This window comes from Balearica regulorum, chromosome Z, assembly GCF_011004875.1.
Source record: "Balearica regulorum gibbericeps isolate bBalReg1 chromosome Z, bBalReg1.pri, whole genome shotgun sequence".
Lineage (NCBI taxonomy): Eukaryota > Metazoa > Chordata > Aves > Gruiformes > Gruidae > Balearica > Balearica regulorum.
In genome coordinates this window covers 57542085-57568838 of record NC_046220.1, presented here as the reverse complement: position 1 = coordinate 57568838, position 26754 = coordinate 57542085, and the positions used below count along the sequence as shown (strand labels likewise).

Here is a 26754-nt window from a genome sequence, read left to right as displayed (position 1 = left end):
GACGGCCCAGGCACCTCTCCCTCCCGGCGGGAAAGCGGAGAGGGGCTGCAGGGGAGCGCAAACGCGCCGCGGAGCCGAGCGCAAACAAGAGGAGCAAGAAGAAAGTTATACAAACACGCTTTAAAATCATGGCTGGGTTTCACAGTTCCCTGCGGATAAAGTAAACAGGAGGCGAACTGTTTTGTAATTTACTCCAGCGGCCCGCAGAATCGTACTTTGTAATTTGGTGTCGGTTTACAAGCAAAGGGGACTTCTGTTTCCTAACCTAGCAGGTCCTTTGTCATGCTTGTGCCTTTTAAGAGGGATCCCGAGGGGAAAAGTGGAATTCCTTGGGTATTTGCCTTTTAGTCATGCTTGTAAGTCAAACAGTAGCCAGGCTCTCTTTTGGGATGAATACCTGCCGTCGGGGGATGCGCTCCTCTCTGCCCGCTGTCCCGGCGTCAGCACTCGGAGGCGGTGCGGCCCGAGGAGGACAAACGCTCCCTTCCTCCCCGCCGGTGCCCGCAGCCCGGGAGCCGGGGAAGGGACGGTGCCCTGCCCGGAAGGCGGCGGCTGAGAGTCCGGGCGGCGGCGCCCACGCCTGTCCCATGGCCCCACGGTGCCGCCTGCGCAGCGCGCCGGCTGGCCTCTGTCCCGATGGGGGCTGCAAGAGCGGGGTTTTTCCATGCCGAACCGGTGGCCGGCAGCCGGTTCCTATGGTCACCGTGAGTGTATGCCCGTGTTTATTATATAAATGAATATTATCAATATTTATTATAGTCAGGCGCCGCGCAGGGCAAGAGCAAAATCTTTTCCCTTTCCGGTAATAGTTTCGGCCGTATGTTCGTTAGTTTTCGATCAGCACACTGGTGGGGAACTGATGGTCTCCGCCTGCCCTTTCCCCCCCTGCCCCCCCCTCTCCCGGGGATACCCTGTTTAAACTCGCTAACATTTCCCCTGCCCGGTGCCGAACGCGGCCGAGGTGTATTTTGTGTGCTTTTGTCCCCGTGGGAATTCACATTTTCACCGACGGAAGCACCGACCCCTAACACCCCGCCGGTGTAACTTTGTGCGTTACAAATTCGATCGCTCCCTGTTTTGGGAGACCAGGGGCATTCTTCAGTTTCCGAAGAGCCCCCTCTGTCAGGGAGCGAGAGGGTAGGAGAAAGTTACTCAACAACTCAGTGGTCGGTGGAAAACGCCACTGAGGGGAGGGAATGCTAAAAAATAAACGAATATTTTCCCTCGCTTTCATTCCCGACAGGGCGGGGAGACAACACCGATTCCGTTGCGTTCTCAGACTCGAAAAACAGTCATTGCCACGGGTCCCCTCCACTCGAGGGGCAAGCAACGCGAACGACCGCAAACGAAAATGACGGTGGCTGTTTCAGCCCTCTGAACCCGCGCTCCTGGCCCGCTCCCCGGTCGGAAGGACGCCGCTCGCCCGCGGAGCTGGTTTCTTAGCTGTCACCGTCACGCGCGTTATCATCTTTTCTCTCTTTCTCCCCCCCCCCCCCCCCTTTTTGCCCTAAAATTAAAGATCGCCACCCCACGGCCCGCTTACTTTTCCCGCTCGGCGCGGCTGTGCCCGTGGGGTGGCGATTCGCGCCGCCCCCGCCCACGCACCCCGCGCCCGCCCGCACCCACGAGCGTGCGGCTGGCACACGTGCGGAGGGGGGGCGGGGCGGCGGTGGCGCGGGCCAATCAGAGCGGCGGCCGCGCGGCGCGGGCCCAATGGGCGGTGCGGGCAGCGGCGGCCGGCGCTGATAACGCGGCGGGCCCGGCGCGTCGGGCACTGTGCCGCGGGGCGGTCGCGGCGTGGGCGAGGCGGGTACCAGCCCCGGCGCTGGTGCAGCGAGCACGCACCCACATCCACGCACGGCTCGGATCGATTCGGCCCGGCCCGGCCCGGCCCGGCCCGCGGCCCTGAGACGCGGCGTCCCACCCGACGGCGCGGCGCCCGGGCTGTCGGGTAGCTGAGCACCCCCGGGTGCGGGGATCGGGAGTCCCCTGCCTCTGGCTGGGCTTGGGTAGCGGCGGCCCTGCGAGCTGCGGGAAGCCGAGGGGCTGCGTGCTGCCTGCACCGCCTGCCGGCTTCGGGCTCTGAACTTGGGTAAGTGTAAAATGCGGGAGGAAGGATGGGGAGGCCGGGTGGGGGGCGTCTGAAGACACTGCTTCCGCGATGCAGATTGCTCCAGGGGCCCGTACGGCTCCTGGTCGCCGAAGCGGACAGCGGGCGGGTGTGTGAAGCCCAGGTGTTCCCTACCTGTCCCCTAAGGCCGAATGCGACGGGCGGGAGGGTTGTCAGGATCCCGAAATGAACAGGTCGCCGCGGGAAGCTGACAGGTCCGCAGCCCTGCGGCGCTCGGCATCGCCCTGGGGCGGTTCCTTTCTCATTCTCCGCCGCGGGAGATGCGCTCCTGCCTGTGGCGGGCGAGCACAGCTCCCCGGGAAGCCGGGGCGGGCGGTGGGGAAGCGGCCGTCGAGGCTAAGCTGAGCCCCGCGTGGCGCGCAGGGAAGAGCACCCGAGCAGACGGCAAGGGGGGAGATGACATCGCCAGCGGGCTCTGCCATGAACGTCCCGACGGGGGCACATCTTGGCGGGGCTGCCGGCGGGCCGGGCGGCGACGGGCACCCCGGGAACCGGGAGTGCCCGGGCTGCCGTCCCGCCGCGGGGACGGGCGGCCTGACCCCTCTCTTGCAGCTGCACCGCCGAGGAGCCATGGCTGAAGGACGCGCCGCCGCCGACTGGGAGATCGACGTGGAGAGCGTAGAGGGGGAGGCGGCCGAGACACCCGGCGCGCCGCGGAGCAACGCCGGCCCGGAGGAGGAAGAGGAGGAGGAGGAAGGCGAGGAAGCGGCGGCGGCCCCGCGGAGGGGCGAGCCGCGAAAGCTGAGCCGCACGCCCAAGTGCGCCCGGTGCCGCAACCACGGCGTCGTGTCGTGCCTGAAGGGGCACAAGCGGTTCTGCCGCTGGCGCGACTGCCAGTGTGCCAACTGCCTGCTGGTGGTGGAGCGGCAGCGCGTCATGGCCGCCCAGGTGGCGCTCCGACGGCAGCAGGCCACCGAGGTGAGAGGGGACGGGACGGGACGGGTCGGGACGGGACGGGACGGGCGGCCCCCGGGCTGACGGAGCCGCCCGATCGCTCTCCTAGGACAAGAAGGGGCTGGCGGGGAAGCAGGCGAGCCTGGAGCGCAAAGCCGTCTACCAGAGGCACGTCCGGACGCCCAGCCTCCTGGCCAAGAGCATCCTGGAAGGTAAGCGCATCCCTCGCCCCTCCACGGGCTGCCCGCAGCCCCGGCCGGCAGCGGGGAAACCCCACTCTCCCTCAGGAAAACCCGTACGTCCCGTCCGAGGTGCGGATGCTCACGGACACGCGTGAAATGCAGCGTTATTTCCCGAAATAAACACGGGAACGGCGTTAAAGCGCGCCCGCTCCATGCGCCGGGCGGCGGGTCCCCCCGTAGCCACCGCCCGCGGCTCCTGCCCTCCGTGGCTGCAATCGGTGTGGCAGAATTTCAGTCCCACCCCACCCCCCCCCCCCACCCCGCGCCCAAAATAATGCCTGAAATGCTAGCAACGGTAATTTGAAATTTGAGAGTTACTGTTACAAGCTGACATTCTTTTTACATGACTATCCAGAAGGGTTTTGCAGTGCTGGGTAATCTGTTCGCCGTTGTTTTTATCGGCAAATGAGTAAATCAATTAGGTTTGTTTGTTTGGTTGTTGTTTTTTTTTTTAATCTGTACGTCTAACACAGCAGCACCATTTGCTGCATTATCAATAGTAATATATGCATAATATGCTGCTCATTTTTTTTTCCTGTCGAAAATATTAACTGTGGAAGAATGACATTTTAAAGATGAATATTTTAGTGAGAGGGTGTACTTTTTTTGTTCCCCACTCCCCAAATTTATTTCTATGTCTGCTTTAATTACTTTCCAAACTGTACCATTTAAAGCATTACAGTTCTCAAATCTAGCTTTTATGTCTCTTTTTTTTTAATAGAAAGCTCTTTTCTTTGCCTGTGCAAGTGCTATTAAAATTTTGCCCTGTTAGAAACCTCTAATTTTCATCTACAGTTCACACTTAAAATGTCTTGTCTATTCTTTCCTCTAACTTATCTTAACTTTCTTTTTCTTTTCTCCTAGTTCTCCTTGGAATTTTCTGCCATCTGTAGCAATGGGTACATAGTGATTGATCTTTAGAGAATAGAAAAGACATCAGCTGTAGGTATAGATATTTTCCTTGGCAATGGGGAAACCCATGTAAGAGTAATGGGAGTGAAAACAGGTAATACCCTGTTCTTCTTACTCACGTAAGTAATCCCATTGAATTAATGGAATTACTTGTCTGGGTAGAGCAAACAGGATTGGACCCTATTGGTTATATTAAATTAATCCAGTTAGCCTGGTAATGGAATATACTGGAGACTGGATTTCTATGTTTTATAAGAGTTTTCTTTTAGTTTAGAAGAAATAAAATATTTGAATACTTTCTGTATTTGTGTAAAAATGGATGGTTATTTCCTTAAGCGGCATGTTGCAGTACCGGTCATAACACACTGCAGGGTTTTGCCTTTTTTTTTTTTTTTTTTTTCCCTCCTCGACCTGCTGTTTTGGAATTGCTTTTTAAAGTTATTAATCAGCTAGCTTTGAAGGAGACCACTCATGTCAGAGGAGCTGGGCTTGCTTATCTGCGTTGCAGAACTTGTACTGAATGTGCCCGATGACACAGGGAGCTGCGGCTCTGTGGCATGGTGGCTTCAGTAGGAGCTGATGGTGTCCAGGGTGTGCAGCAAGTACTCGGCACCTGGCGGGACTGGCTCCAAATGGAGCCCTTTTACTAACACAGCTTTAATGTTTTTCTTACGCGGCTTCATTCCTAACACTGCTTTGTTGTTTTAGGTTATCGTCCTATTCCAACAGACCCTTACCTGGGAGGGAATTCACCCTTGCCACCCCCTGTAAGTGACAGGATGAGAAAGAGACGGGCTTTTGCTGATAAAGAGTTGGAGAACATTATGCTAGAGAGAGAGTATAAAGAGAGAGAGATGATGGAAGCTACACAAGCAGCTGCCCTTTTTCTCCCTAACCGCATGGTGCATGGAGCTGAATACAACTCATATAAAACAGCCTTCAATACTACTCAAGTTGACACTCCAAACAAGGAGTTTTGCAACTTTTTACCAACCTGCCTTGATTTAGCCATGCAGTATTCAGGATCCAGCAACATGGAACTAATTTCTTCAAATGTCAGTGTAGCTACTACCTACAGGCAGTACCCCCTGTCTTCTAGGTTCTTAGTGTGGCCAAAATGTGGCCCCATTAGTGATGCTCTCCTCTACCAGCAGTGCCTCTTAAACGCTACTACTGTCCAAGCTCTCAAACCTGGGACAGGTTGGGATGCCAAGGTCTCACAAAGTCAGGAATGTCCCAACGCTGAGCATGACATCATGTCTCCAAAACTGGAAAATTCACTCGTGCTGACCCACACACAAGAGATTCAGCAGTCATGTAATGAGATACCGTGCCTTCCTCAGGAAGCTCGTGAGAGGTCAGCTTTCTCTCCTCCAAAACGGACTTTCTCTCAGCTTTCTGATAAGGACTCTCTGGCTCCTCAGGAGCAGGTATTAAGCAAGATCAGCAAAGACAGTACCAAGCCCCCTCCACCGCTCAAATACAGTAAATTTCAGTCGACATTCGAGCAAACGTTTCCTGAAAGATTGGGAACAGAACTGAGAACATCATTTGTGAAAGAGACTTTCGGAGATACTTCTAAGAAATACAGAGAGTGTGCCATTAAAGAGAACCAAAAATACAAGTTCACAATAGACAAATGCACAAAAGACTTCTTTGGGGCCAAACAGGCCACAATAAAACTTTCAACTGAGCCACTGTCATTTTCAGTTGAATCCATCCTTAAATGACCTTTTTCTGCAGTTCCTAATGTCTCTTAATGAATAAACTGTACCTTCAGTGTAGAGAGTTCGTATGCTTTGCGTTCTGCAGAATTGCTACTGCCTGCCTTGTCTTAAAAGATTTTTAAGGAGGAATTTCTGCTGTAAATGGTAATTCTTTATCTCAAAATGATGTTCATAAATATGCATGTTTTCTCTTCTGAAAAAATAAATATATTTAATTTTTAAACATTGAAACTGCATGTACAGACTGTAAAGTGTTGTTATTTTAAGCAGCACTTCAAACCATTCAATAAAATGAGATTACCTACCAGCATAGAAGTATTTGCCAATCTCTGTTTTGTCTCTACCATCTCACAGGCAAGTATATCCTACTTTCAGAATATACTTATTCTTTTATCTGCTATTACCACTGTACTTACTAGTTACCTTGGTGGGGTAAGTCATCATTTCTGCTTTGAACCTCGGCTAACAAGAAGTTACCAGAAGAGGTAACAATGGTCCACGTAGGTGTGAATTCCCAAGACTTTTTTTATTAACTTAAGTGAGGTTTGGATCAGATTCCAAATGCCTTTCTTATTCTGAAGGTGGAGTGCATGCTAGTGTAAGAGACTGGTTTATTCCACACGTCTCTATAGAAGCTTCTGTTCCTAAAACAGAGAGTTAGTAGATTGGATTTGAGGAGAATGGCTCTGGTGACCTTTTGGATAAGAAGTCAGCATTTTCCAAAAATTCAGTTTTTGAATAAAAGGTCTGCTTTTTTTCAATGTTCAGCTGACTTCACTTGGGATTTCCACCCCTTAGAATTTTTCTCTTCTGAAAACATTTCACTTTTGACCAGCAAGAGCCTGAGATTCTTGTGTTGTGGTAATTGAAGTGACCTTTTGGCTGTAAAAATGATGCACAGTATCATTACTCCTAACGAGAAATCAAGTCATGATCTCTCAGTTTTGTAATTCTATGCCCTTTTGGAGGCATAGCAGAAATAAAGGAGATTAACCAGTACAATTTACCTGGAAACCTGAAATGGTTGTAGAAAAAGGCAATACCAGCTCTCACTATGACTGAGCTTGAAGCTTTCTAAATTTATGATTTTATAAGTTTTTCTCTATATGTTACTGCTAGCACATCTAGTGTTAACCTGTAACCCCTTGGTTACCTTCCTTCCTTAACATTTTTATCCTGCAGACAGTGCTCAGCCGGTTGAACGGAGCTGTGGTTCGTTCTTAAGTTTTATTATTTTCTAAGGACAATTTCTGTTTGGTATTTGTGAGCAGAATGTAATATTTTCTGATTTTGTTACACTCACCGCACCATGTTAAATGCTTATTTTACTATGAATAAATCCGAGCCTGTAAATTTCTGATTCTGTAATTATGTCTGAAAGTGTTTAGTGTTTCTTTTGGGAGTGGTGTTGCTGAATAGCAGGACCCTTTTCATGGATGGGAGGAGTTGTCTGTTGTGGGTGCTTTTCTAAGCCACTTTGTTAAAGCAACAAACACATTGGAAAAAATACATTTTACGTAATGTGTAAATTTTTACATAACACATCTTACAAAGCACATAAAAATTTTATGTCAGAAATGTAAACAAATTTGTTGGAATTTAAAAGAATCTTGGGCACTAGCTAAAGTTTCACTTGTCAAAAGCATTCTTACTAACTAGATTTTGCCTAGCTGAAAGTACAATTCAAATGCATTGAGATGCTTTCCAGTTTTTCAAACTCTGTCCTTTATCCAGTTGCCATTAGAGGGAGTTTTAACTTAGTTTAGAGATGAATCTGCTTGTTAGCCAGTTTAGCAGTCAGACCAAGCTAAGCAGCTTTACTGGCAGTAAATAGAGTGAAATTCTTCACATTTCATATTTGTTTGTTTTCACCACAGCTTCCTTCTTTGGCTTAGTTGAACATTAAATGCTAACAAGGGGTTTAAATTTAAGCAGGGTTTCCTTTGTTATTAAAAATTTGATTTGTTTTGGTTTTTGAGCTCACGGCATAAACTAGGATGACAGATGAAAGAGAGTTCAGCAATCTGTGTAGTAAACCATTATTGGACACTGGAATTAGTCCTGCATAAATATTTTTTTGCCTGACAATGTGTGCATCTAACATAGTTCAATTTAACATCTGAAATATTTTTCCACGAAGTCATTTGTCTTTATTTATCTCTTAAAAAAAGAGCAGAAAACCAAACCCCTCCAACAGACTAGTACCTCTTGACCTTTTAAAGAATCAGCTAAACTGAACAAATTCAAATTCTGAAGATATACCAAACATTAATATATATGTATATACACACACACACTTATATACATAATATATGTATGTTCCAGATAGTTTTGTTCAAATTCCAGTCATCAGGAGTGACATTTCTATGACTATTTGAAAAAATGTGACCCTTGAAGTGAAACTTGGACAAATGGTTTGCTTCGCTTAACAAATAAGTCTCACTGGAGTCAGCATTTGGCCCCCCTGTCTTGCTGTCACTTGCTCACATCTTGCTTCAGTGCCATTAGCTACTTCTCCCTGTATTTAGCTTCCTTTCATTTCAAAGACCTGGGGCCTTAGCTCTCTCGTGCATCTTGAAAGCTTGTTGCACCCAGATTGTTTTTTCCTTTCCTTTGTTAAAAACATATATAAAGTCTATTGTTCATGGAGAGGAAGATTAGTAGCTTGAGCAAGGTAGCACATACACAGACACCGTGTGATTTTCCTCACGTCTTTGCAGTGAAGGTATAGCACCCTTGCCTCTTTCAGCCATGGGCTTCTCTAGAGCAGAAGTAGCTACTTGTCTGCATGTGCTGGTGCAGCTGTGCAAACTTGAGGAGAAGTCATTGCTCTGAAACTGTCTAGCACTAACTGCTAGGCAGTGTCTCCCTGGCAGTAAGTCAGCTGCTAAAATATTGTATGGTCCCCTATGCTCCCTGCTTCTTAAATACAATTTTTGTGGCATTTGTTGGACGTGTGGACACCTGTATCTCCTGTACAGTGTGACTAGTTTTCTCTGAGTATGAGATGCACCTTTGTCCACTGCGCTCATGGACGTCAGGTTGCATTTCCCTTCTGATCCCCTTCTGACCTCAGCTTTTCTTACGCGATGGTGGAACACGCCTGTTGGGAAGCTCAGCTTTAGGGTTGGGACAGGAGGTCAAGAACCTGTGCTGGCTGTGGAGCACAAAATGGTTGTGGAAAGGAGTACAAAGAAAAATTATTTACTTGCTCTGCAAAAAAGCAAGCCTGGCTGATGGCGTTGTCAGAGACAACCAACTAATTTTTGGAAGTGCAGGCCCTCCATATGCATGCTGAGACAAAAAAATTTAAAGGTATGCAGAAGTGTGTAAGTGTACAGAACTAGAGGAGTTAAGTTTAATTACTAATTAATTACTATTAATTCCTGAACTGGACATTCCCAGACAGTGCCTGGTTTTCTACCTGGTCTGGTGGCACAGAGTGAGTGGTGGTGGGTTCACTTGGAGAAGGGATAGGTTATTGACAGCTGCTGCGGTGGCAGTGCTTCTCCCTCATGTGCTGTCTGCTTGTCCTTCTGCTATGACAAAGACCTCTCTGAGTTTTGCAGTCTGAGCTCCTTGTCTCCTTGGGATCATAAAAGCAATTCACTTTTTGACCAGCTGTGAAGGCACAAGTGCCTGTAGAGTTAATGGCTCTGAAGACTGAACTTTAACCAGCTCCCATTTGCTATTGTTCTGGAATTAGAGAATTTGACACTCTTTAAATTTCTTTAAGTGTAGAGCAGGGAGGTATGTTCTCATCTTGATTTGGCAGCTTGTTTGCACGATCAGGCCTTTCAGTTCCCGTACCCAACACTTTCCATTCAGCTGACCTTGATGTGAAAGCTGGCACCAGGAGTCATTGCCCATGATGAATGAGATTCTCACTGTATCACTAAGTTCCTTCTCTGAATTTCTGCCAGCTGAACAGCATAAAGTACACATAATGCCTCCTTTAACTCAGATAGTAGTGATCAGCCATTTTCTGTTTGCTTGCATTGAAACCAAGACAAACTGTGGCTTATACAAGAAGGGCTGCTGGGGAAGCATGTATGGGCAGGCGGAAACCAGTGGCAGGAATGTCAGCGTGACTGGGAAGACAGGAACCAGTTAGTGTTTTATGGGAGGAAGCATCGCTCTTCATAAACAATGAAAACATGCAAACTGGAAAAAAATATAATCAAATCATTCAACATTATCAGTTCCCTTTCTTCCTGTCCCCAGCACCAGCTCTTTGTGAACAAGACACAATGATTTTTCTGTCTAGAAACAGGTCAGAAATCAGGTTCACGGGCTGCAGCCATCCTCTTTGTTGTCATTTGGAGTTGGTAGCCCAAAGCCAGTGAGCTCTGCTGTTACTGTGACCTGTTGCCTGCAGTATGGGGCCTGATGCTGGCACTGCTCCATGGTTACAAACTGAAGGTAGGAGTCTACCCCTCACTCTAAACTCAGTGCTCCAAACTTCGCATGGATGTGAGGGCATTTGGGTCTCTGGAATGAAAAATCACTGTCTAACCTGGGTGTTACCACGTTTGTTTTTGCTGACAAATAAGAGCGTCCAATGCCCAATAGAAAATAATGGAGTGATTTTTCATATTCAGTTATTGAGATATTATGTTGGAAGAATTGGAAGAATGAAAAATTACATTGGAAGAGGGCAGTGTTCTTTCCCCTGACTTTTGTAAAAAATAATTACAGTTGAAATCCCCTCAAGGAAAAGTGAAAAACTGCATAGGCAAGTCTACCGATGTGTATACCAACTGGAGCCTACTAAGATATGTACTTAGCCTTGCAAGATGGAGTCTGGGAGTAAGTTTAGAAGAGATACAAAGGTTTTAGGAATGCCAGATTTCAGTCACGCTCTCTGGCTGACAGCCTCCACATCTGTACTGCACTGTGGTTGGCCAAATGTAGGCTTGAAAAAGAGACTAGATTTTTCACTCATTGCTTGGCAATCCAGTTGGGCAGGAAATAGGTAGGTTGAACTAGTACCATGCATGATAAACAGTTTCTATATTTGTATATCAAGAGCTAATAGTGGCATCCATTACAGCCTGTCCAGTGTTCATCTACCCATTTTATTTCTAAACAAAGAACCTCCTACATGAGTTGGCCATGGCCAGACTCCACTTTTCTAAGTGGGACAGAAAACATGGGTGAACCATCCATCTTTAGAGATGGCTTGCCTCTGGGTCATGAAAAGCACACTGAGTGTTGGTCTTCTGTGGAAAGATGCTATAAGTAGTCACAGAATTGTTGGATCATAGATTTAGAAAGGTGAGCTATGTATACTGACAGGAAAACAAAATCTTAGTGTAAAATATGTATAGACAAAGCCAACTCCTTTCAGGCAATTTTAGACTTGCAGCAGTGTAAGCATGAATGGCGAGCTGAAAAAAAAATCATCAGAAGACTTTGGCAAGTGACTTGGAGGTGACAAATGTACAGGAGCCTTACACTTTATGTGAAAAAGTCACATTTTATTTAATCTTTCATTCAGTTGAAAAACTTTATTTACACTTGTTACTGTCTGAGCTGTCCTTACCTTGTAATAACTGCAGTACTAATTCCTCTACTGTATCCTCAAACGTTCATTAATTGGAGCTTAGTGCTATGTGATAGAATCATAGCATAGAACTGCGGTGGCACTGAGGCTGGACAGCAGCTCTGGATACCACCCAGTCCCACCCCTGACCATACCAGGTCAGCCACAGCAGGTTGGTCAGGGCTGTGTTCAGTTGGGTTTGTATATTTCTAAGGATGTAGACTTCACAGCCTCTCTGGGCAGCCTGTTCCAGTGCTTGTCCACCCGCAAAGGAAAACAAAAGTTCTGTTTAGAAGGAATTTCCTGTATTCCAGTGTGTGCCCATAGCCCCTTGTCCTGTCCTGGACATCACTGCAAAGTCTTTCTTCTTTGCTTCCACTGTCTTTGCTCCCACTATCTATACACAAGGTATATATACAACTGAGCCTTCTGTTCTCCAGGCTGGACAGCCCCAGCTCTCTCAGCCTTTCTTGATATGATGTTCCAGTCCCTTAATCATCTTCAAGGTGCCTTCACTGGGCTCAGTCCAGTATGTTCTTTTGTACAGGGGAGCCCAGCACTGGACACAGTACTCCAGATGTATCACACTGGGGCTGAGTAGTGAGGAGGGATCACCTCTCTCCACATGTTGGCAACGCTCTGCCAAATGCAGACTAGGATGTGGTTGGACATACTTGCTGAAGAGCACACTGCTGCCGTCTAGTTCACACAGCGTCCACCAGGGCCACCCTGTCTCAGGACACGTTATGCACAACTTACATTTTGTAATGTACTACTGTCATCTGCACTAGGATTAAATAAACTCTCCTTTGTTAAATCATCACATACTAGATTCATGATGGAGTAAGTGCAAAAAGAAATGACTCCCTATAACTTTAGGATTGCAAGGTCTGAAAGGAAAAAAAGAGTAGTTGTGAAATTTCTGAAAGCATAACAACAACCATACTGCAAACCTATGCAAACCTGAGATTAAGGTGATGCTAAGACTTCAGCTCAGGCTCAATATGAAGTAGTTCCATAAAGCACGACTGAAAAGCCTTACGTTAGGAAGGGCTGAGTTCCCCACAGCTTCAAACATGATGTTCACCTCATCACTCACCATACCTTCCTGTATCACTTTTTCATAAATGGACTCAGAAAACAGGAGTCTAGGAGTCTCTTTATCATAGTTTAAAATGATTTCCATTCTGACTCTGGCAAACTCGTCTAGGATTCAAGTTCAAGAACAAAGGGCTTCATACAGAAATTGCTTTGTCATTAATCTGCCTCTAGGATGTGCCTAGAGGGAGCTGGTAGCTTTGTCACTTTGGGAAATAATCTTGGTATGGCAGAAAAGTACAGAGGAAAACATAGACCAAAACTGCCAAGGAGGACTTTACCTAGTGGCTGGTGGGTCAGCTCCACCTGACTTACACCTTCTCCATGCTGGCCTTTGAGAAAGTGGGGAATGGCAGCAGAGTCCTGCAGAGAGCCCAGCACCTGCATGCTTCCCATGGTGCCTGCTCCAGCCGGGCAGGGAGAGCACAACCACGGCCTGAGCACCCCCCTGGCCACAGAGGGACAGCCAGCCATCCTCATGCCGGTGGATGGGTGGCGGCCAGTTTTGGAGCATGCTGGCAGAGCTTTTTTCAGTCAAAAAGCTTTAGGTTTTTTCAGAGAGTACAGTATTCCCCAGTGCAAAACTGTTTGCTTACAAAGCTGAGATGTTCTGCGTGAGTAGTGGTTGTGGGCTAACAGTTTGCAGATGTAGCGGTAAGGGGGCAAGCTCTGCTGGGTATGGAGGCTTTAGGCAGAGGCTCTGCAATGCAAAGAAGTGAGAGGAAAAAAGTTTTTGGGATAAAACTCTTTTCTTCAGTCCATTAAATTCCTTGCTCAGAATTAGAGAAGAGCAACTCAGGGATTTTGAACTAAGCACAACTGAGAATAAACCCATGAGGCCATGAGCATTATTTCTAATAATTTAACCTCAAACCAATGATGGTGTAGCTAACCATAAAGGGGTTTGCATCTAACAGAGGAGAATATGAGCAGAAGGTTATGCTGAGTGCATGATCTTCTGTAATTTATGACAACCAGTAATAGGTCCAGGCTTACAGAAAGGAACACATACATATGTTAGCAACAGGATCCCCAGTAATAAAAGAGAGCTTATCTTTGCACTCCCCTGCTTCTTACTGTTCACTGCACAACAGCTCACACTTGGCTTCCCACAGCACCAAAGCATACGCTTGGTGGATATGGGTTGATATCCTTCCAGCAGGTACATGAGAAGTAGAAGACTGGCATGTGTTTTCTTAGCTGGCTTTGCTTTTCCTTTTTCTTGGCACTCACTTTTACTCCTGCAAATGCAAATCAAGCCCTTCTGTAAGCGACGCATTGCTTGAAGCCAGGATCCCAGTAGAAGGTTGTCTTTGAGTTGGATTCTCTGTAGTGCAACTAATAAAAGTAGGGCTCCTCCTACCACTTTTTCTCCTGGCGTGGAGACATCTGTACAGTGTATCTTCTCTAACTGACTATATCCGAGACACTTGTTTGCTATCATTGGGACTGCTAATGTCTGCGAATATAGCTGAAATAGTTTCAAAAGTGGAGAGAAGTAAAGTAGATGCAAAATGCTTTGGGAAATGAGGCTAAAAAAAGCGTTTGTTCTCATGTGCTTTCCCTGTCATCCTCTCCCATGCAGTTAATCTTATGTACCTTTCTAAGCTACTTCCTTTCCTGCCACACATGATATCCCCTTCTGTCTAGGAGATACCAGTGGAGTCACATGAGTGCTGAGGTCCATGCTTCCCTTTACATGTGACAGCAGTTGAGTACTGGCACTACTTGTGCTCAGGATTGGGTTCTTGTGCTGTAAAACAGCCTACCCCAGAGTGACTTGCAAGGGCTTTCTACAAAGCAACCAGTTCAACATGCTCATGCAGAAGCTGCAAAATAAACAAGGAATAGTAACGTATCTCCCACAGCTGGGAAATGCCTCATGTGGATGAGGATAATCCATTCATTAGGTTCTGAACACAAAGTCCCACCACAGAGTATCATAAATCCATGTGATGTCCCTGAACACTGGATTTTTCATTTGGGCGTATGAAGGAACTGAAAAATGTGTAAAATGAAAATCACATGTACTCCAAAGCAGCTCCATAGCACTGGAAGCTGGTAACATCTGAAAGTGAGTAGGCAAAACTGACACATAAAGATGTGCTCTGAGCCAATTTACAGCAAAGGGTAAAGATCATACTGCATCTGAGTCAAAACAGGGTAGGCACTACTCCCTAGTGACTGTACATCCGAAGAGTCTCTTGTGTACTGATTATACCAGAAAATGTATGGAATACATTACAATTATGAATGTTCCTCTGACATGTTGTTTCAGAAAGACCGTGAGAGTAGGATAAAATATAGGGCTCAGTCTTTCAACCTGCAGTTATAACCTGCCCAGTTTCCATTGCTGTCAAAAATGAAGCAGAGATGTTTACCTCCACACAGCCATTTGTTAGAAGAGACAAGAATTCTGACAGAATGAAGGTTTTCAGCAAAAGCAGTTGCAAGCTTTTCTAAAACACTCTGCTTTTTGATACTTGTTCAGAGTTAACAGCTGAGTCCAGAAGGCAGATCTCCAAAATGTTTGTATGGTGCATTCTGCAGTTGCATACTTGAGCATGCTTAAATGGAAGTGTTTTATGTTCAAACTGTCATGCCATTGGTTTGCTCAAGAGCTTTCAAAATGTGGCCTAAATCTTCCAAGAAAAAAAATAAAGACTAATTCAGTCTTATGGCTGATGTTTTATTATGCAGCTGATCTGATTAATTCCTTCCTGCAGTTATTTTGGACCGCTCAGTCCTTGCTGTTGTTTTATATTGAGGAAATGCATTCTTGTGTTAAGCAAATAGACCAAAGTGTTTGGGAGATTAAAGCCATGAGGCAGTAAGCTGAGGTGCATGCAGAGACTTGGAGCGCAGGGAAAATGAAGGCCATCTGCTGTGTCACCCATTATGGATGATGAAGTCTATGAAAAGGAGATACAGTGAATATTGGGACTGATGTTTGGACCAAAAGGAAGGCCAGAAATCGTGTGTTCAGCATATCACAGGTTACAGTGCCTGCATGTAAAAGAAAGTCAGCTAACTTCTGCCAAGCCATCTTTAGAGCACATCAATATTGCAAATCTCTTTCTGCTTGTTAAAGTCTTCTAGATCTTAAAAGGCTCAATGAACTGTGTTGATGGTGTAGAAACTATCACCATTTCTGGCCCTGCTTCGCAGCTCCTTGCTTTGACAGGAAGATCGGTGACTGGTTAGACTGAGCGAGGAGTAAATACAGGCCATCTGCTCCTAGGAAAGGGGCAGAGCAATTCTGAAGAAGCTGGCCATGGTTGGCTGCTCCATTGGTCTCTGCCAGCTGAAGAGTTCAAACTCATGGAGCCAGGAGACAGGGAGCATCTAGCATGATAATACATGGGAGCATCTGGATGTTTTGGGGCTTTTTAAGAAAAACTTTTACCCAAGAAGGGTTGCATCTTGGAAAGCCATCCAGGGCCAGCAATATCTGGTGAGCTATTGCTAGTCATTCCATATCTGGGTAGATCGTGTAAAAGTTGGTTTAGACAACAAAGCAATGGCTCCCATATTTCAGCCCGGCAGGAGGACAACATTCTGTGCAAGCAGGATTTCTGTCTCTGCTTTGGACAACTCAATGGCGCGTTTGTGGGCAGGTCCTTTGGCCATTTGCTATGGGGATTTTGGGAAAAGGGACAAGAGCTCCCAAAGATCAAGATCCCTGCATGGGGATCAGCAGTGGCTTGGCCCTGGATGCACTGCAGGTATGCTGTGGGACCTGAGGGCTCAGTTCTGCTACCACCAAAGCTGCTGGTGAAAGTCCTCTCTTTGTTCCTCACCTGCAAGGTAGGAGAAGAGCACTTCACAAACAAGGACAGATGTGGTGGGGTAATGCTCTGGTGTCAGGACCCCTGGTGCCATGAAAATTTTGCCAATGGCCTAGTTAATGCACTCGCTTCTGGGTGTGGAGACGAAAGGCTGAATTTGCAGCTGCTGATCAGTGTCTCCTTGCCAAGCTAGCAGCCTGATGTGCCACTTCTTCCTGCTGGGAAAAAGCACATGCTGACTAATAAGTTCTTAAAAATGGACATCTTCATCCCCATCTATATAGATCACTGGATTAACAAAGTAATGCAAGACCCTCCCAGTCCACAACAGCATATACAGGTTTCCAGAGCACTGACAATCTTCCTAGGCAGAGGGAACATGGTATGCTGTGTCCTGCCTAACAGGAGACACCTCCCTGTGGGATGTGCTTTGGGAAAGCTTGTTCACCTTTTGGGTCTCCCCTTTATAGCCTCCTACTGAGCGTAGAGACACCTTGCTAAGGTTGGCAAACTTCAGCGATAAACACTGTGTGTCCTTTTTTGCTCTGATACCTCAGGGTACTTCGTAAGGACACTAACAGGTCCCAACCCATGATGAGGTACTGCGACAGTTCGGAGGGGGAGCAGGCGCCTTTAGCTGCCCTGACCTCAGGTGGCTTCTGGGGACAGCAGGGTGAAGCAGGCTGCAGGAGAGACCAGAACAGATCACTTGCCCTGAGTTGTTCTCAGGTGGCCATCGGGAACATCTCACCAGGGGCTGAGGTGAGGTGTGGAGGCCGGCCTCACAGTCTGCCCAGCGCTGAGGCAGAGCCACATCCAGACACCCAACACAGGCATTTTGACTCTTTCACTGCTAACCAACACTCTCTGTGGTAAAGGAACCTTAATCAAATATAATAAAAACAAGCTTCCACACGCTGCAATTGCTAGATATATTCCCTCTCAAATGGGACACGTACATGAAAAGAGTGTAGGACAAACCAGGGATAAGAAAGGAGCCATGTAAAATCACTTTAGCATGTGGCTGCTAACACCCAAATCCTCAACATTTATTGTACGATGCTTGGTAGTGTAGTTTGGCCTTCAAATGTTTTGCAGAGTTAGCAGAGGGACAAGCAGGCCCCTGGTAAGAAGCTTGGCTTGGAGCTGACTGAAACATGCTGCAAAATGTGCAATGCTCAGTGAAATTTCTTTAGGATTCACCTTAAATGCAGCAAGCTGAATGGTGAACCCTGTCTGAACTTTGACTGAAGTGTTTACTTTAGTGTAATCAAGTGACTGGAATAATAATAATAATAATAATGATAATGATGATGATGATGATCATCATTTTTTTTATTGCAATATCATTGCAGCAAAAGCTAGCTAGATACTCTCAAAGCTTCTTGGAAGGACTTATAATTTACACCCCATAGCTGAAATACAGATTCCGATGCACTGGTACCATACATCTGTTCTCCTGACTTTTTAACCATAGAGTGCTAGTTTATTGCAGAGCTTAAGGATAAAAGAAGCAAGAAATGAAAGTAAAAAAAAAAAAAAAAAAAAAAAGAAGTTTCCTCTCCACTAAGTACATTCAGATGTCACCCTCCAAAAGCCCTATACAGTGTTTCATTCCTGGATTATTTTACTTTCCTGCTTATGAGGCAATGTTGTTATCAAATAGGTTTAATCACAAAAGGGCTGGGTTTTAGAATGGGGAAATGTTGTTTGCAGATATTGTCAATAAAGTAAATTAAAAATAGCTGCAGTGTATCAGAACTAGCATGTCAAAACTTCCTAAAGGACGGATTTGTGAAATAAGTATTCTTGAGTGCACCATCAGTCCTTGTTTGGATAATAGCTTTCAAGGATAGAAAGGTTGGAGATGGGAAGTCCAACAGTGATTCATGCTACACATGAACATACACCTGCTCCAAAGAAATACTGTTACTGTCATCTGTTGTCTAGGGGGAAACGTAGCTGACCACAGGACAGCATTTCAAGTTTGTGCCATCTTCCAGACTGAAAGAGAATAAACCTTTCAAGAGCTCCCAAGAAAACAAATCGTGTGTCAGTGTCTAGCTTTGGCAAGAGTGTCCTCGCTGGCAGGGTGCAGGTCCCACTGTGCACGCTCCCACTCCAGAAGTTGTTCAAATGTGGCATTTACCTGTATCCATGACAGATACTCACTACCCAATAGCACACAAGTGGGTATTGCTCTCTTGTTGGGTAACTTTTCATTGAAAGTGATAGTGTTAACCTCCATTAAATGGTTTAGTTTAGCCAAAAGAGCTTATCTGAGCCAGATTTCTGCTAAATCCAACCTGCTTCTACCACTTTCAGAGACAGCCATGATTTTAATGGCTTTTTGTATTTTTACAACCCCTTGCTGTTGCTCCTGATTCTGCAGGTAATCTGGGACCATGGCATTTGGCTTCTTTTATGGAGAACTTGAATATCTCAGCAGAAGCCTTATGGTCCCACAGAAACCATAGTGTGAGAACAGGGAGGGTGTATAAATGCTTAAGTTTAAAATTAAATTTGAAAAGCCTAAATATTGTTTTGTGGGCTGCTTTGTAGTACACAGAGCATCTTCTTTCTGCTTTACCTCCCTACTCACTTTCCTCGATGTCATTTCTCTTCAAATACAGGAATTGCTGTAGCTCCTGTAAGTCATCTGACCCAAATACAGGACGATGCCTCTTCCCAAGCGCATTCCTCAGGTTTTAATTGCAATTTAGAGCAGACATCAAGGGTAAACGATCTTGTGCAGCTAAGCAACTTTTATGTCAGATTGTAAGCCAAGAAGTTGTGCCGTGTGCTTTGCTCTTCCATCTGATTCCCTGGAAGCCACTTTCCTTCCTGCAGCCTCCTGCACTTCTTGGGAGAGTCTGACAAGGCAAATCCCTCTTCTTTGCTCCACTTTGTACAGCTGTGGTAGCCTTAACAGAGAGGGATCGACTCTGAGGCCTGTCTTTATTACAGAGCTACATTCAGAAAGAGATTAGTTGCTCAAAGTCTGATAACAACCAAAGTACAAGATGGGGCTAGAGACTCCTATAACTGTCTTTCACCCACACATAACTTTTAAGGGCTGTTGCGGGGAGGCGGTGCTGTCCCCTCCTGGGGGAGGGACTGTGAGGTGTTTAAAAGCACTTTTAAAGAAAGCTGCATGCACACATATTCTAGCTAGGCAAGAAGGGTTCCCTCAGGCTTTCCTGTGTGAGCTGGTCAGCAGTGAGAGGTAGAAAATACTCTCTCTAAAAAGATGAGAGAGGCACAAGTGGAGTGGCTGTGGCGGGAATTTCATTTTCCGATGCCACAAGTATCAGGTTGTGGGCTGTGATTACTTGCTTAATTTCTCCTGTGGTATACACAAACTGTGCCTTAAGGGTGCCACAGTATGTGACCAGATAGCCACAGAAAAGGAAAGTTAAACAGATCTGAAGTGTAGCTGCAAGATTTTAAGCTAAGATGAAGGGATAACATAGCCAGGAGAGCACCCCTGCTGCTCCTACCCCATTACTGCCAAGATAAGGAGTTACATGTAAACCTCTCATGGTCTCTCCCTTGATGTCTTCCTGGTCTTCAGAGCCTCTCCTGCACGCTGCCAGAGACCTGCTAAGCCTGCTGCTCCCTGAAGGATTCACTGGTCCCTTGCTAGGGATGTGCAACTTTTCACGTCCCTCTGCCTGAAGCAAACCATTCAGCAGTTCTCTTCCGAGTGATCACCAGAAAACTAGGCAATGGGGCTGACATATAAGCTATAGTCATTTGGGCTTGTAGTTGGCACCTGTGGACATGGCTCTGGCAGCTAATAAATCACTGGTGAGCCTCTGACTCTTATGAGATTCTGCAGGCACTCAGCACCAGAGCAGGATCTGTCCCTCAGGTTCCTCCCCTGCTCATAGAGCTCACACTGCCTTGGCTGACAGAGGAGGGAAATGCCAAGCAGCCAGAGATGGGATGTGTAGAGCTGATCTCACAGGCAAACCTGAAACTATTCTGTACCTTCCCTCAAAGGAGCAATAGGTTTTCTCTGGACACAAGGTTAATGCTGCTGGTCAGCGTGAGGGAGGAAGGAACACAACGACCTTCCCGACAGCCTTCCTCCCTGACAGCTTTGACATGCTTTGTATGGTGCTTGAGAAATTGTTATGACAGCAAGTATGAGGAGGAGTTTGTTGCTTCTGAGCACTCTTTCTTCAAATCACTACAGGGTTGAGGCACCACATATTCCTTCGTTGCTCCTACCCCGAAGTTTCTGTCCCCCATCTGGTCCTGCAGCCACTCCTTCCTGAGCTGTGTCCATCCCCAAGGCTAGTAGCTGGCCTCCTGCTGTGACTACTCCAACATAGGTTCATGCTCTCACCCTGCTGTCTTCTAGTTCTCCTTGAGTACAGTTTATGCCATCCACATATTTCACGTATCAAGCTTCTTCATCACAGACATCTTACAACCATCTTTGATGGGGCTCCTAGTGCCAGGGCTTCTGTGATGCAGCAAAAGGTGCTCCTGTACATCTACCTATATGCTGTCTATAGGCTGCTTGACTAATCCTCTCCCTAGCCAGGTCCTTTATTTCCCCCCAATAAGATATTTACTCACTCAAAGGCAGCTTCTATCTCTTCTCAGCTCAGCAAATTGCGCTCAGTTGAGCTGCGACTGATCCTTAAGCCCACCAAAAGGCCCCATCTTATTCCCTGGCATATGCTTTTTTCCATTAGGTAGTATTGCTGTGATTCAAGTTTGAAAATGCATGTCTTTTATAACTAAGGCTATAGGACTTGCATTGATTACAGCAGCATCCTACTGTAAGCTTTTCATGCTAGGTGGGAGTGAGCCTCCTATATATCTACAAGTAATACAACTTTAGCAAATAGAGTGCTTCCATGTGGACAGGCTTGGGGTTATGAGGACAAATGAACGCCTGATTTGGAAGCTGGCAGTGCTAGCCCTGTGTCCGTTTCATGGGTTCCTGCCCGCTGAATTTGCCCTTACCCTTTCCAGCTGCTGTGGTGTACCAGCAGGTCAGGCTCTGGATGGACTGGTCTGTGCAAACACTGCAGACACATTACCATCCTGGTGGCATTCACATGGTTACTTAAAGTTCACGTTTTATGCAGGGGCACAGTTATTATATGCTTAAAGCCAGCTTTCAGGCCACAGCCCCTTCTCTACAGTGTCATGTTCTCATGGTGATTAGTACCATGATCAGCTTTGCTTGCTGCTGTAATAAAGGTCACATTTGTGAACAGACAGGCTGCTTCCCTCTGCTAAGTGAGAACTGAAGGCACAGCCATCTGAATCTTATGATGATCCTTGACCAGGTCTTAAAATGTTTTCTGCTGTTGCCACCCAATATAACTATATCAGTTTTTTGAATAATGCTGCCATGATATTTGAGATGCTCTTAATTAGGCAGCAGGGAACATACATTTTAAAGATAATAATCAAATGCAAACAAAGTAATCCGTTATGCTGCACAAATATGAACACTGAAAAAATTTACAAATTGTCTTTTAAACATGACTAGTTGGTTTAAATGATGACCCACTCTCAGGAGCATTGCTTTCTCTGTATCCACTCACCATTTGTAAATTAATAAAACAACAATGGAGCAGTTTCCTCTCTTCCATTCCTTTTGAAGACAGAAATAATTTTTTTTTTCCAAGTTCACGCGTTCTCAGTCTTATGGCAAGCATGAGCTAGGGCCACCTCCTTATCAGCCGTGCAGTTTAAATTAGAAAAACGCATCCGTTTTGCGGCAGATCTCGGGTATTTGCGGTGAATGTGACCGGAGTGCAGCGCAGCTGTGAGACTGGCTTGTCCTCGCTGCTCTCCTCCGCTGGCTGCAAAGCGGTATTGCCTGCATCTCTGCTCCGACCCTCTGCTTGCTGGAAGCATCCATCAGCAGCGTACTGGTGCTCCTTATTTCTCCCAGTGCCCACTAGATGACGCCTGTGATTTTAACAGGAGCTCATAACCGTAAGAGCAGAAGATTTCATAGCTTCGCTCTTAATTTTCCACATTTTGTCTATATATATGTGTGTGTGTGTGGTGCAAAGAGGCCTCAAGAGCAAGGAAGACTGAAAAACATTTTCACTGCTGTATACTTGCAAGGACCCTGAGGGTGCAGAGATGTATTGTGTATGTTCACACCCTATCTCACCTGGCTCGTGGAATACCAGACTGTAAAGAGACATTGTTAAGTAACTTCACTGTTTCTTCAGAAGGAGAAAACGCTTCAAAACTACAAACACAGTGATGTAGACATGTACAACCTGAGACCAAGTTGAGGAAGAAAAGAATATTGAAAAAACCAGCAACATCAGCAAACAGGTACATTACTGGTACTCTGTGTTGTAGTGCATGCCTTGTAGATGTATGCAGGAATAAACTGAATGGAGGATGGACTCATCAGTCAGCGAAGTACTCTAGCTGCTGATATGCCTCAGGAATGCATGCAGCAGAACTAAATCAATGCCCTAGTTAGAAAATAGCAAAGGACACTCCTTTTCACCTACCTGCATTTGCTGGGTTAGCATATTTGAGTCTATAAAAACAAGACATGACTTTATTTTTAAAATATACAGTGTAGTTAAGACTAATGGTAAATACAGATCATAAACATAGATTGACTAGCCATTGTGGCTAGTTACAGCAAGTTTGTTTATCTAAATTATCTAGATTGGTTTATAACAGGCAAATACAATTTCTTCCTCTGGGAGCAGGTGCTCCTGCTTAATTTTTTATGTGTATTCTGAAAGCAACATTGCGAGTGTGGGTGGGTAAAATGAAAGATGTGATACAGTGATATGTTCCTATGCCTGGGCCATACAGCCCTCAGTTTGTCCAAGGCTAAAGGTGAAATCCTGTCACTTGAAAGTTGAAATGTATGCTGGCTGTGGTAGGAGTCTGCAGAGGGAAACATGGCACAAATGACGTGCGGCTGTTTGCTCTGATGGACCTGGGCCAGCTCCTGGAGTGCTTCAAAAACAACAGGCAGAGTGGAAAGGTGGGTTTGAATCAGGAGGAAGTAAGCAGTCATGATGCTAAATACAATAATCAGTCACGTATACCATCATTTCAAAGATGTATTCTGAAAGAGAATTCTTTCCAATGTATTAGGAGGAACTGAAACTGCTTTCAGATTGACCTTCCTTGGCTTTTCTTTTTTAACCTTGGGACTGTTGAGTCTGCCAAGACTTTTCTGCCCTGGTTTCATTGGCAGTCCTCCTGGGACCTTCAGAGATGTCAGTTAGGACCACTGTTGGCCACTAACTGAAGCAGCAACTGTGCTGTTTCATTACCTAGGATGTTTTTTCTTCTTGGTGTGTGTGAATCATACTGAAAATGCCTAGAGAGTTTTAGACAGCCTCAATTAACCCAGTTTCACCCTCTCTGCTACCAGTTATTGCTACTAATCAGCGCTTCCATACTGTGCAAAACTTTTTCTTAATGTGAAAGCAGTAACAAGCAGGCAAATTGCCCTACATCCCTCTAAAAGGTGAAAGTGGTCAGGCTCTCCTTGTGCATTAGGAAGAAGCCAGAATAGGCACATGTCCAGCGTTTTTTCTCTTCCACAAATGCATCTGAGCAGCTCAGGTCACCGCGTCATTTTATACCTTCCGAGAGCCATAAAACAATCACAATACCCTTGCATTCACAGTATAGACAGGCTCTGACATGTGACTTCTCAGATCTGTCTGAAAAACTTCCCTTCTACCCAGTGGTATGTGCCTGTCTCTGCAGAAAGGCCTCAGTGAATTCAGGGATTTATGAAGGGGAGGAGATGTCTAGAGCATGGCCTGAATTGCTTCTCTTCCTCCTTAGCTGGGGAGGAAATGGATAGAAATCAGTGTGATGTATTAACATTCTCTCCCTGCGCTCACTGTCCTGGGATGTGACTGTCCTGGTTTCGGCAGGGACAGCATTCATTTTCCTCCTAGCAGCTGGTATAGTGCTGGGTTTTAGACTTAGGATGAGAATAATGTTGACAATACAATGATGTTTTGGTTGTTGCCAAGCAGCCAAGGACTTTCCAGCTTCTTATACTGACCTGCCAACAATAAGGTGGGGGGAACCCAAGAAGCTGGAGGGGACACAGCCAGGACAGCTGACCCAAAACTGACCAAAGGGATATTCCATGCCATATGATGTCATGCTCAGTATTTAACTGGGGGGTTTGCCAGGAGGCAGGTTAGCTCAGGGTCTTGCTGAGCATCGACTTCAGGTGGTGAGAAATTGTGCTGTTCATCACTTGTTTTGTATATTCTTTTATTATTATTATTATTATTATTAATCTTTTCTGTCCTATTAAACTGTCTTTATTTCAACCTATGAGTTTTACTTTTTTTCCCGATTTTCAGTTCTCTCCCCCATCCCAATGGGAGGGGGGCAGTGAGCGAATGGCTATGTGGTTGTTTTAGCTGCAGGCTGGGTTAAACCACGACAGTGACATGGGCAAAGTAATGGTCCAGTCTGCAGTTGTTAAAACATGCTGGCTAGTACATTGCCTGACACAGCATGCTGTCTTTGCTTAAAAAAGACCTATAAGCAAGCTGGATAGACATGATTTCCCCCATATTTTTTTAATCTTCTCCTGCAATAGCATTTGAATGGTTTTTACCTCTGGCTAAACAGACAAGTTGAATTTCTTGGTCTGAAGGTGGCATCTAAAATACAGCTGGACAATAATAAGCCTATTTTATAAGCTCAAATTCAGTCACACAAAGCAGGAATCAAGTGGCATGGTTCAGCACCAGAGCACCTCATGGCCCTGTGCAGCCTATGGGCAATGTGGAAAAGCACTCCTCCAGCTGTGCCAGGCATGCGAGATTTGGGTGCTGGGGTAGGTTTGTGGTGGAACAAGAAATGAATAGCAGCCCTGCCTTGGGTTGGTTGTTTGTCTTCTCATTGCCAAGCACAAGCAAGACTGGGCATGAAAAGCCTGGTAAAGTTGCTGCACGTAGGCCACACGTGTTGCATAAGCCCTCTTCCAGATGGCTCTTTGTAGGGCTGTGGTGTGACTCCAGAGTTGCTTTACTGTAGAAAATGGCATTTTGTTGAACAGAACTTCTCTGAGAAAAGAATCAGGTCCAAGGTGAAAGGACAATGAGTTCTCATCAGCAATTTTGTGACTAGTTGTTATGGAAAGGATTTCTGCTGTGGAGTGGTGTGAAAATGACTTATTCCTTGTCTTTTACTCCTTTCTAGGGCAGTCACACTTCTACTGACGTGCTCGGTGGTTTAACTTTCCATAAGAAACACGGTATTCCTCTTCAGTAGGCCTGTTCACAGCACAAATGCTGGTAAATCCCAAATGCGTAACACTGACTAGTGAATTCAAGAGGCCATCCTGGAAACACTGATTTGGAGACCTTGTACCTGGATGTTCCTCAGCTCATCTTTCAGATCATGCCCAAAAAACCTCTCTCATAACAAGCTGGTTGCTTTCTTTCCGATTTCACCGTAATCACGTCCATTCTCTCATTGAGCCTAGAAAGAAGAATAGGAGGAACATATTCACCAACTCTAATTCATGCTGAGTATGTTCTTACATGCTTAAGCTCTTTGAAATCAACAGGAGCATTTGTATAAAAATGTGTTATTCTGTGCAGATGAGAAACACAAAACAAGGCAAATAAGAGGGGATGCAGTGTTTGTTGCATATCAGCTGCCTTCTGCAATGCCATTCAATCAGAAACCATTTAAAGAGACTTTAAAAATATTAGTTTGGTCAGAAATGTCAGACATGCCCCATACAATACTTTGAAACAAATGTTATTTGTAAGAGAAGTTTAAAAGCTACCCTCAAATGCACAGTAACTTGGATGGGGCAGATCCCTCCCACACCTGGTGTTGCAAACAAAGTCTCTGTCCCTTTTTTTGCACATTATCAAACCACAAGACCCTACCTGTGCTTCACAAAGAGAAACTTTCTTCGTGTTTACACAGGTGGGCTAGGCAAGGGGGTGTGAAGGCTGTTGGCAGCTGTGCAAAAAGCTGATGTGAAACTGTGAGAACAAGTACATTTTCAGGGTTGAACTATTTAAAATACACATTTTTTAAAGTGCAGTGAATAGAATTCCATACGTGCAAAAGATAAATATAATGCTAACACAACAGGTCAGAGACTGCAGTCTGGTATTCGTTGCCTGAACATAGCTCAGGGTGGCTCTTTAAACCTTCCCACAGCGTCTGCAGCCACTGCATCTCCACCCTGGTCTGGAAGGATTACTTGGGGAGGGCGAGGGCTTAGCTCACTTCCTCTGCCCTTGCAGGCCTTGGTCTTTCTGCTGAGGCTGCTGCTTATGTGATAGTCTGAACAGCTGGTGTGTAACAGGAATATTCTGGAGGAATTCAAATTAGGGACTTAGATACGGAGGGGCTGCATCCCCTGGAGGCAGTATTAGAGCTGCAGCAGTAGGAA

General features: G+C 45.9%; 1 protein-coding gene across 2 annotated transcripts; it reads left to right on the top strand.

Moving 5' to 3' along the window:
* The first annotated feature begins 1773 nt into the window (after positions 1-1773).
* DMRT2 (doublesex and mab-3 related transcription factor 2) lies at positions 1774-6214 on the top strand. 2 transcript variants are annotated; one of them, XM_075739855.1, is made up of 4 exons: positions 1774-2092; positions 2684-3049; positions 3135-3237; positions 4888-6214. In XM_075739855.1, exons 2-4 carry the CDS (start codon positions 2702-2704, stop codon positions 5907-5909), a joined length of 1473 nt encoding a protein of 490 aa, XP_075595970.1. In that variant the 5' UTR covers positions 1774-2092; positions 2684-2701; the 3' UTR covers positions 5910-6214. The 2 variants fall into 2 exon arrangements, with proteins under 2 accessions (XP_075595970.1, XP_075595971.1); XM_075739856.1 differs by lacking the exons at positions 1774-2092; positions 2684-3049; positions 3135-3237 and adding an exon at positions 4056-4213 and having other exon boundaries at positions 4888-6201.
* Positions 6215-26754: the final 20540 nt, after the last annotated feature.

Coding starts and splice junctions, on each gene's coding strand:
- DMRT2 (XM_075739855.1), top strand. CDS start 2,702: ATGGCTGAAGGACGCGCCGCCGCCGACTGGGAGATCGACGTGGAGAGC. Junction 3,050..3,134: donor GACGGCAGCAGGCCACCGAG/GTGAGAGGGGAC, acceptor TCGCTCTCCTAG/GACAAGAAGGGGCTGGCGGG. Junction 3,238..4,887: donor GGCCAAGAGCATCCTGGAAG/GTAAGCGCATCC, acceptor TTGTTGTTTTAG/GTTATCGTCCTATTCCAACA.